This window comes from Salvia miltiorrhiza, chromosome 5 (assembly GCF_028751815.1).
Source record: "Salvia miltiorrhiza cultivar Shanhuang (shh) chromosome 5, IMPLAD_Smil_shh, whole genome shotgun sequence".
NCBI classification, from domain to species: domain Eukaryota; kingdom Viridiplantae; phylum Streptophyta; class Magnoliopsida; order Lamiales; family Lamiaceae; genus Salvia; species Salvia miltiorrhiza.
In genome coordinates, this window is record NC_080391.1 from 49,047,067 (window position 1) to 49,059,002 (window position 11,936).

General features: G+C 32.7%; 1 protein-coding gene across 1 annotated transcript; it reads left to right on the forward strand.

Moving 5' to 3' along the window:
* The first annotated feature begins 6,846 nt into the window (after positions 1-6,846).
* Positions 6,847-10,368, forward strand: LOC130987135 (ABC transporter G family member 14-like). The gene is made up of 5 exons (XM_057910760.1): positions 6,847-7,405; positions 7,655-8,444; positions 8,819-8,992; positions 9,132-9,319; positions 9,539-10,368. The coding sequence occupies exons 1-5, from the start codon at positions 7,241-7,243 to the stop codon at positions 10,181-10,183; spliced, it is 1,962 nt and encodes a 653-aa protein (XP_057766743.1). The 5' UTR covers positions 6,847-7,240; the 3' UTR covers positions 10,184-10,368.
* The last annotated feature ends 1,568 nt before the right edge of the window (positions 10,369-11,936 follow it).

Sequence of the window (11,936 nt, forward strand, 5' to 3'; positions counted from 1 at the left end):
TATCGAAGTGGGGTTAACAATGCGTATATATTTTTCAATAGCAAAAACGTGGTTTTTCTTTCTTCTTTCAAGAAAAATAATTGAAATGTGATAAATTGAGGCGTTTGACTAATATATATATACACGCTTAATTCTAAAACTGTAAAGTTATTTGGATGATAAATCACTAGATTCACTACTATGCGACAGAAAAAATTAAAATAAAAAACTACTGTAATATTTTCAGTAATCTGTTTTCTTAGCAAAAGTGTAGCTTCAATCCCTTGAATATTGGAACTGACCATGTGGACAGGTCCCAATTCGGAGCATCTTATTCCGGATTGGACGGTTCGATTTTTTTTTTTTTTATCATTATCAAATTTTTGCATTTTAAGTAGTATAAACACAAGTAAATATGAAGTCATATAAATTTTAAGAAGTAATTTTTTGTAACAAAAATATAAAAAAACAAAATAAAAATAATGTAAAAAATCAAAGAAAAGATGAGAGAAGAGTTTAATTTGAAACTTAAATAATTACAAGTTATTCGTTTTAAATTTATTTTTAATTATTTTTACATCAAATTAAAGATTTTGTCATAATCTTTCGTTTAAGATGCGTATTAAACATTTATTCAAGAATCAAATTTGATGAATTTTAAAAATAAATTATGGAACACAATTCTTTTGAGGGAGCCTTGTTCTATATAAGATATTTATGTTGCAAATATTATTTATTCATAAAAATATTCAGTATTCATCTTAAATTAAAAATCATTATTAAATCTTTAATTTAGCATAAAAATAAGATATGTTTATTTTTTAAAAATTAAAAAAAAAATCTATATCTTCTTTTTTTTCTCTCTTCCTCTCCTTTCTTCTCTTTTCTCTCATTTGTTTCCACTCTTAATTCATTTGGTGGGATGTTCTAGTAGATTTTCTTCTCTCACCTCTCTCCCATTTCCTCTTTCTCTATCCTTAATTTTCGAAATAATTGTCATTAATTGATGCTATAATTGCAAAAATGCCACTAAATTGAAAAGAAAATTTTATTAAAAAAATTGTGTTTTCATATATTGAGGGCTTTACTTTACATGATTGGGTATGTTTATCCTTAGGGTGCGTTTACTTTGATTGTAAAGTTTTTATTGAAAAAGAATGGATAACAAAAGCTGATGAAATATTTATCTTTTTTCATTTTTATCATATGTTTACTAGAGATGAAAAGATGAGAAAATGTTGGAAAATATTTTCACACTACCCAAAGATAATATTATCCAACATTGAAGAGAAAATAAATGAAAATGAGCTGCTTGACAAAATATTTCACCCTGCCCGAAGAAAATTTTCTAGCATAGTAAACATGTGAAGATAGTGGGAAAAAAATAATGAAAATATATGTTTTCTCTCATTAACATCAAAGTAAACGGACCCTTAAGGGTAGGATTGCTCTAATCTCATCATTTCAATATAATATGAATCAAACAAAACTGGCTTAAATGATAGAAATAATCAAAAGTCGTGGGATATCCCAAAATTTTAATCAATCAAAGTAAATAAAAGATTAACCTTACAATTTTTATCTATCAAGACTAATCTTTTGCTCCCTGATAGATTTGTAAGTGGGATAAAAAGCCACAGATATTTCTCAATACACATTCAACATTGAAGAACAATAAGTTTTACCCAAAGTGTAGCATAGTTCCTAAGTTAAGGTAATTATACTGCTCAACACAAGGTTTAATGTAGTTTATGATTTTTTGTTTAACCACATCCCTCATTATTAGAACTAATGTAAGTGCTAGTATTAAAAATGACTACGAATCGTCCAAAGCCCCAAGAAGCTAACGGGTGAGCCTATTAAAAAGAAAGTATTCGAATGAATGAATAATCAAAATATTTACTAGGATTCTGACATAACCTTTTAATACAAAAAAAATAGAAAAGCATTAGGTTTTTATATGTATCCAAGCGGAAAATATTGAGCGTTTACATCCAGTTTAATGCTAACTTGCAAAAGAGCTAATTAACTAACTCCATAACCTCAGCATGATTTTCTTTTATTATTTAAAGTCTAAAACATCTCACCCAACCTTATCTTTTCCGAAAGTCGCATTAAGGTTGTTAAGTGACAATAATTAGGGCAGAGTGCGAGATATGAAAAGCCAAGAAAGATGAAAATAAATCTCTTCATAACTGAATTTAATAATGCAAGAGGCAATTCAAATTGAGTGAGTAGTGAGCCCACAATTCCTTCCAACCAAAGATATGTCAACATCATTTTCCAATCCAATGATTTATGATACAATAATCCCACCATCAATCCCCCACTACAAACTAGGAGTGCTTGCCACGTGCTGCCTTCCTAACTCTATTACAAAAAAATTGGCTTCCAAACTCGAACCACTCAAAAAACTACTATATCGATCATCTTATAAGTGTCTTATTTCATGATTTTATACAACAAAGATGTTAAGCTTATTATTATACTCTCTTCCTTTTTAATAAAATAAATGATGATTTTTATATAATGGAGAAATGGTTCCATCATCGTATAAAATGAGTGGTTGAGATTAAATTAAAGTAAAGGTGATTTATTCGTAAAGATAAAAGATAAGGAAAAAATATGAGATCATGTTCTAAAAATGAAAGTATCATACTTTTAATAGACATCAAAAATAACAAAAATGTCATAATTTTCGTGGACTGATGAAATATCTTTATTTTAAAAAGTATATTTTCTTTTATTGTAAATTTACAGATAAGAAAATGTGAAAAATGTTATAACGCCATTTTATTTTTATCTCATGTTCTCTATGGAGAAAAATATTATCACTATCATGTAATAATATTTTTATGAATTGGAGTGAAAAAGGAGGAAAAATAGGCTGTCTAATTTTTTTTCATTATATGTGAGAAAAATTATTCACCATACAAAATATGTGAAAAGAGTACAAAAATAATGAAACTATATACTTTCTATCCCTTTTCATCAAAGTCGAGAACACACATAAAATGAATAAATTTACCTTCTTTCTTAATATACTAGTATTTTAAACTATAATGACACTTATTCAGAAATGAATGAACTAAGTTGATTAGTAAATGATAGGATGCTCTTAGAAGGCAAAACACCGATTCAATAATAGAAGATCGAGTTTCTATGTTGATTATGTATAACATATAGCCAACAGAAGACAATGGAGGCATTGATTTAGTAGTTGTGATAAATAAAAGTGATAGGATTGAGAGATGATTAAATACTTAACGAAAGTTTGAGGTGACAAATAATAATTCAATTTGATAATTAGAGTATGGGCTGAGTTATCCATCACAGGCCCAAATCATGCAAACCAAATAATAAAATAAATTAGATTATTTTATCAATTATGCATTATCACTTAAATTAAATGCCTACAATATTTATTCTTAGATGAGAAAATTTGAATTTAGATAAACCAGGGCTAAAAACTGTCACCGTGCAAAACTAATTGCATTTAGACACCTGAAATTAGTGATTATGCCCATCATTTTCCTGAAATATCATAATCAACCTACCTAATGAGGTTCAATAATGAAAAGAAATCAAGAGGAATTTCAGTGGGACAATAATGTGCCAGAACAAGATAGTGGCTGGCTTTGGATAGAAAATGAAATATTCTAGGATAATAAAATCTAATGGATTAAAAGTGGAGTAGATTTGGCATATGAAAGTTGTTTCCATTTTCTTTAAAGTGATTCCTTCATAAGTGATATATCTGCAGTATGAACATGATCATAAGGCAGCTGAGGTCACATGTGCTAATCCACAAGCTTATATCTGTGTATAATATCTAAGCCAACCTTGATCAACCCATGGTTTATCCAGAGGTATAGTTGAATAATGATCAAATATGAACTACAAAATCAGCAAAGATTTTTCTAACAGTGAAACCACTATGTCCTACAACTTCAATCAAATCAAATCCAATTTCTCTCCTGTGTGACTCTAGGCGTTTTAATATGGATGATAATCCTACTTGTGTGGCTAATCTCCCTACCAAATAATTATCTCTAGCAGAATTGATGATCTCAGTAGGTCTGAGCTGCGAAGCTTGAAAACTCACATATAATACAAAAAGGACTCGTAGCTCATAACCAGTTAGCTCATAGATGCATAATACTTATCAATGTAGTACTACATTACATATGCATAGAAATCAATTTTCAAAAGCTAGCTCGAAGGAGAGGGTACCCAAATTGAAACACAATGCTATATCCATACTTTGCCAAAGTGAAAATCAACCACGATCACAACAGTTTCATTTTTTTATAAATATATATGTTAGTAATTATTAAGCTTCACGAAGATTTGTCCCATATGCTCGAGAATCTTTGAGAAGTTGACTTAACAAGTTCAAAAGCTTGAGGATAAACCAATGGATGTATAGGGGTGAGCAAAATAACCAAACCAAATAACTGAATCGATCCAAACCAAAATATTAAAATATGGTTTGCTTTTTTCTAATTTTTCAAAATTTTTTTCGTTTTTTTCGAATTATTTCGGTTTGGATCGGTTTTAATTCTAAAATTTCAGTTAATTCGGTTAATTTGGTTCGGATTTTTTTTTTTTAAAACCAAATATAAATTTGGTTTGGTTTGGTTTTAGCAAAAAAATCGAACCGAAAACCGAATGCACACCCTAGATGTAAGTAGTTATAATTCACGAGCATTGTATAGCTGACAAGAGTTCTCAGATTCAGTGGCATATTGCATCTCAGATCATTCCTGAAGATGGTCTTATATGTAACATACATACATATATATATATGTATATACAACATTTTTTTTAAAAATTGTCAATTCCTATTCCCTAGAAACATGATGGATTAAGTTTATCTGTTCCACCGGATTGACTGCTTTTCATTTTGGTTGGCAATTGGCTCTCACATCAACTTCGATTTGAGACAGTGTTCGAGGTTCTTTTTGGATAGATGATTCAGTTACGAAAAGAACAAATGCGGTGAATATCTTCATATTGTGGATTTCAAATTTATGGTTGAGGATTTCTCTATGAGCATAGTTACTTACTACAAGTCAAATATATCATAATTCATGTCACTTCTAGTTCTTTGGTATCTACTACATATTCTATAGTGTAAAGAAATTCTGAATTCTCAGGAGTGTGTGAAAAGAAAAGCTGCTCAGAAATGCATAAAATAACAAGTTGGTACTACGAGGATTAGCAAAAAGCCAGAATTCAACTTAGTTTCAACAAAAGTTGTGATTATGCATATCATAATATATGCATAATGCACATCCCAGTGTCAAGTAATATTTAAAAGAGTCTAGCCACCTTACCCAAAAGAAAGCATAAAAGAAAAATAATGTAAAAGATTGGCTCCACCATGAGATGGCCCAATTGCTTCAATCTTAGTGCTCTGTAAAAATATAATTTCTACTGGCAAGAATTCGAATCAGATTGATGGGTTTCTTCCTTTAATCATTTCTCTTTTAACATACACTTGAAGCATAGAGAAAACAGAGAGAATCGTTGAGTATGTGTGTGTTTCTTTTTTTCTTCTTTTTTTGGGGGGGTAGTAAGCATCATTTATCTCGATATACTTCACTTTTATGACGAATAATGTTAAGATAAATGCTCAGTCACGGAAGTTTAGATATGATGTTTTGATGAAATTATTGAAAACTATAGTTGAGGAAATACCAGGAAAAAGAATAACAAAAGGGACATGAGAATCAGTTGCCTTTACAAGGAAAAGAACGGTTACTTTCAACTTTCTGAATTTGTTAATCTTAATATTCTGTCATAATTTTGTGGCTTTCTTCTTTTTTAGTGAAGGACTGGCATTTAATGGCTGACAAAGGGCATCAATTCTCCCACTAAAGATACGAATATGCAACTCAAGTTTCAAATGATACAAGACCTTGTGCAGATTACTTAGATTTTTTATGTTGTTTTGACCGTTCATTGTGATACATGCAATTGATTTTGCTAGTATGGGAGATGAGAGTTGCACAAATAGAGATACCCAGATCACATACCACAAAATCACATTTCACAAAATATACCTTCAGATTCTTCATTTCAAGAAATCCAGGCTTCTCTTCTCACAATATTTTACATGACCAAATTCTATAATTTAGATGGCAAAGTAAACCTACATTCAATCTAGTTTGTATCTCGTTATGGTTGCTTAACAGTTAACAAATGAATAAACATGCTAGCAATTATATGAAAAGGATAAAAAAAATGAGTGCAGACAGCATATTACCTTTCAAGTTATAGAACTAGAAGAAGAAGGGTCATTTCTTTTAGTCCACCTAATGTGCTTAGTTTCTATAAATAATTCCTGCAATCACAGCAATTTAAATTAATAGTAACTATAATTCAATGGCCAAATGATGTTGAAGAGATGAAAAGATATAATTGTGCACATGTTATGCAAAATGCACCCTTCCACTATTCACAGTGACATCTACAAATTAAATATTTATCAGCAAGGAGAAAATAAAATACGACGAAACAATAAAATGGTGCAGCAGGACAGGAATTGATATTACAGTAGAAGAATTCATTTGCAGATAGATCTATAAACAAATCAAATCAAAGCTAATTAATTTAGATAAAGTGAAAGGTGGGATGCACTATGTTGTCTTTGAGGAAGAATACTACAGGACAATGCTCAAATGTAAATACAAGAAACGTTTAAAATACCCCAAGCCTAGGGTCTTCATCATAGATCCTAGGGTACTACTGAATATGATTTCCAAATTTTATATGGGTAATATGTCAACAGGTTTAAGCAAAAAAGCACAACAAGCCTGTTAAAAATATACAGTGGTCCAGTTCTCATTTGTAGGTTGCATTAAGATTTATTTTCCAAGCAGAACAGTTCGTATCAAATACAATACAAAAAAGGTGTTATATGAAGCAAGCATGAGATGACCATAAAGAGAGGAATGTGATGGAAAATTGATAAAAGAAGAGGTACATTGGAGGAGATGAGTATAAATAAGTGATCAAGACTAGCATAAGAGTTTTTACAACAAAAAAAGGTGGAATCCACCAGAGAGGCCCAGTTTACATCGCGGGCACTTTAGCACATAGAGATCCTCGTTTCTAAGTGTCCGCCTATATATATGTAGCAACAAGTTCACATTGGAAACCTAAGTTAAAAGCAACTCTTTAACTTCTTCCTTCAACCTAGTGAGTGACCACCAGCACATTTAACAAACAGTTGTAGGATCAGCTGTATTCGGCCATGCCCCTCTCTTCTGTGGCTCCAAAACCAGAAAATGATTGCCCAGAATTGGCCACAGGTCCACCAACTACGATGGAAGCCTGTACCACAGCTTATCTGGCATACTCCATGCAGAAGAGCTCACACTCCTTCTTACAACGGACTTTATACCCCATAACTATAAAGGTATCTCTCTCTCTCTAACACACACACACAAGCGCTCCCACTGAATACACACGTATTCAAAGGACCTAGGAAAATATAGTTTCACTTCACGAAACAGATGAATGCATTTGTTACTTACAAAGGACTAATTGAGCATACACAATAAGTATCATGATCCAATAGAGCTTCTCCACATTAAGGAACCATATAGTTTCCAGTAAGATGCACTGAAAAATAATAATCATTCTGAATATTCTTCTTATCTTTCAGTTTGAAGAAGTTGTTTATAAAGTAAACTATGAAAGGAAAGGAAGTTGTGGAGGAACATCAACAATTAAAGAGAAAACAATACTCAACGGAGTAACGGGTATGGTTAATCCAGGAGAGCTACTGGCAATGCTTGGCCCATCAGGCAGCGGAAAAACCACCCTCCTCACTGCTCTTGGAGGCCGCCTTTCTGGAAGCTTGTCAGGAAAGATTACTTACAACAGTCAACCACTTTCAGGCTCTATCAAACGTCGAACAGGATTTGTTGCACAGGATGATGTTCTATATCCACATCTCAATGTCTTTGAAACTCTTCTATTTACTGCACTGCTGAGGCTACCCAAAAGCCTGACCAGAGAAGAGAAAGTAGAGCATGTCGAGCATGTTATAGCAGAACTTGGGTTAACTAAGTGTCAGAATAGCATGATTGGAGGGCCACTTTTTAGAGGAATATCAGGTGGAGAGAAGAAGAGGGTGAGCATAGGTCAAGAAATGTTGATTAACCCGAGTTTATTATTGCTAGATGAGCCAACTTCAGGGCTTGATTCAACTGCAGCTCACCGCATAATCAAGACACTCAAAGCGTTAGCTAGTGGAGGTCGAACTGTCATAACCACTATTCATCAGCCCTCTAGCCGTCTTTACTACATGTTCGACAAGCTAGTTTTGCTCTCTGAAGGAACTCCGATTTACTATGGCCTCGCATCGGTTGCCTTGGAGTATTTCTCTTCCATTGGGTTCTCCACATCCATCACAGTTAATCCTGCTGATCTCTTGCTTGATCTTGCCAACGGTAATTAAGAATTTCAACTTTCTGAAGCATATACTTTATATGAAAATAGTTTTAGCATAAAAGGAGTTAAAAGTTAAAAACATTTGACTTCATATTCCTTTCTCATAACAAGATAGAATGTCACTTAGGCCACTTTCTCATTATTAAAATCATAGTGGGATTAGATGGCCCCACCCTCATAATACTCCACACACATTTTCAATATAAGGATCAGTTCGTAGTTGGGCAGTTCTAAATTTCTAATCTCTTCTAGTAGTGGAGTTTACAGCTGCTAACAGGAAATTTTCTCTAATGTTATCACTGTTGAGAGTAGACAAGTAGACATTTTATTTCATTGTATGATGAAGACATATAAACATCATATGTGCTTCCAGGAATCGGACCTGATCTCCAGCATGATGCTGACAACAGTGACAACCCACAACAAGATCCAAAATCTGTGAAGGAATTTCTTGCAACTGCTTATGACAAGAACATCTCTACAAGGCTGAAAATCGAGCTATGTAGTTCAGAAGTTAGCAGCTACAATAACAAAGAGGCATTTATAAGTAACTATCTCCAATAATCTCCTTCATATTCTGGGAGCTTGTTATATTCTTCTTGCAATCTCATTAGTAATACAATATTCTTGAATGTCACTCAATTCACTCGTGATTGAATACTTATGGCGACAGTCTTCTGATGTAGGAAATCGAGCGAATTCTGAGAAATGGTGCACAACTTGGTGGCATCAATTTAAGATCCTGCTTATACGGGGACTACGAGAGCGAAGATTTGAAGCCTTCAACAAGTTAAGAATCTTCCAAGTCCTGAGCGTGGCAATACTTGGAGGGCTTTTATGGTGGCAGACTCCATCATCTCACATTGATGACCGTGTAAGCATTCCCACAAAAAATCATCATCATATATTCTCATATACATACATCATACAAACAGATAGTTTGGACACCAAACTTTGATCAGCACTCCGTAAATTCCATGAACCATAACTTATAAGTCAAGTAAAGGTGCTAAGTATTCATGTAACTAGAATGAAACCATATCAGAATCAGAAATCAAGTTCAGCGCTAATACGCGTATCTTGAAATGTGCAGATCGCCATGCTATTCTTTTTCTCAGTATTTTGGGGCTTCTACCCCCTCTACAACGCTGTTTTCACGTTTCCTCAAGAAAGAAGGATGCTGATCAAGGAAAGGTCATCTGGTATGTACCGCCTCTCAGCCTACTTTCTAGCCAGAACAGTGGGAGATCTTCCAATGGAACTTGCACTCCCAACAGCCTTTACACTCATCTTCTATTGGATGGGAGGCCTCAAACCAGACCCCTCCACCTTCATCCTCTCCCTGCTTGTTGTACTTTTGAGTGTCCTCGTTGCCCAGAGTCTTGGCTTGGCATTCGGGGCCATACTCATGGATGTCAAACAGGCAGCGACTCTGGCCTCAGTTACAACCCTAGTCTTCCTCATTGCTGGTGGATACTATGTCAAACAAATTCCCCCATTCATAGAATGGCTAAAGTATCTAAGCTTCAGCTATTACTCCTACAAGCTTCTCCTAGGCGTTCACTACAACGAGGACGACTACTATGAATGTTCGAAGGAGGTCTACTGCCGAGTTTCAGATCATCCTGCCATCAACGCAGTAGGTTTAAGCCATTTATGGATGGATATATCCATCATGGTTCTCATGTTGATAGTTTACCGATTACTTGCATATATAGCTGTGCACAGGGTACATTGAGGTGTTCTCGGAGGCAGACCAATCTACCGGAAAAAGGGCTTCCACCAACGGTTTCATTTTTTTCTTCAACCGTGAAAATAATTTAGCTTAGGCAAATATATATATAACTTGAGAAATCAATGTAGCACCCTCTGGTGCTGTTTTATTTCTGAATTATGAGAAGTTTCAGTATTTCTCTAGAACAATATCTAGCATTCATCCACAAAAAAAAAAAAAAAAAAAAAAAAGATTGAGAAATATGAATACCAAAGTATAATAAAGATATTACGGTAATCAATCGAGATGACAGTTAAACAGCAAACAAGAAGACAAACCTCCACTATCGTATTTCTGCAATGTGAGGCATTTGAATCAATAAAACTAGTCTGGATCATCAACTCCTGCATTAGCTGCCTAGAGAGAGACAGAGCGGAGAGAAGACCGCGAAATCACGCATCGATCCTTGCTAAATCACTTTCCCGGCTTATTAGCAACCAACAAGGAGTGGTAAAACGGATTCGCGGATATTCGGTTATAATCGTAATCGAATTGAAATTTCGATCAATCGATTAATCGAAAACCGAAACTTACCGATTCGATTTGATTTGATTATTGATTATTAGAGGTGGATCGGTACGGTATGCCAAAATTTTTCCGTCATACAGTATACCATATTGTAAATTGCGATATGAGAATTTTTATACCGTTGTCGTACCGTACTTTTCGGTATGAGAATTTCCATACTGTTGTCGTACCGATAGTGCGGTATACCATACCGAAAGTCGGTATACCATACCTTACGTATATCGAAATTATTGGTATATTAATATCAATATATGTAATACTATATAATACGTATATAGTTTTTTTATTATATATAACATAATATATACGTAACCCTATAACTTTTTAAATTATTTTAGTACACTATAATTAAGTTAAATTATCAACTTAGATAACAATGAAATTATATATATATATTATGTATCTAATACTTAATAAATAGTAATATTATTATTTATCTTTTTAAGAGATATATTGTTAAATAATGCATTATATTGTTTTTATTTATATTCGAGGATTTAATGAGTACTGAATAATAATTTAATGAAAATATAGTAATTATTTCATTGTTTGATATTAATTGCATTTATTTATATTAGAAAAATGACATAATTATATTTTTTTCCCCTTAATTAAATGAATCAAATATTTTTGGTTCAGTTTGGTATTCAATTCAAATTTTTGATATTCAAATACGAAATTTTATGATTAACTCGAATACAAATATGAATATTTTGTTTGATTTGATTAGTTATCAAATATGATTCGAAAATCATAATGCTCAATTAAGTATTTAAAAATAAAGAATAAAATAGATATAAAGTAAAATAAACAAAAAAATAATATTTACTTAAATAAAAATTAATATTAATAAAAGCATTAAAAACATTGATTTCAAATTCAATTCATACGAAAGTATTTCATATTTTGAATTAAATAGTAAGAAGTCAAATGAAATTGTAGAAAGTACTAGTTCGATTTATATTGTTTAAAATATACTTGTAAAAAATTGAAACGGATATTTGATTCGATTCAAATATTCGCGAACCAGTGTATGTTAGGTCCGGAGGGTCTCGAATAGGTGTATGGGGGGGGGGAATACACCTATGGGCTATTTTTTGCTTTCTCCTCTAAAAACAGAGGGATCTCAAGATTGAGATCAAAATGAAACTTTACACGCAAACTATGACACATGTTGACTGAAAAGAGT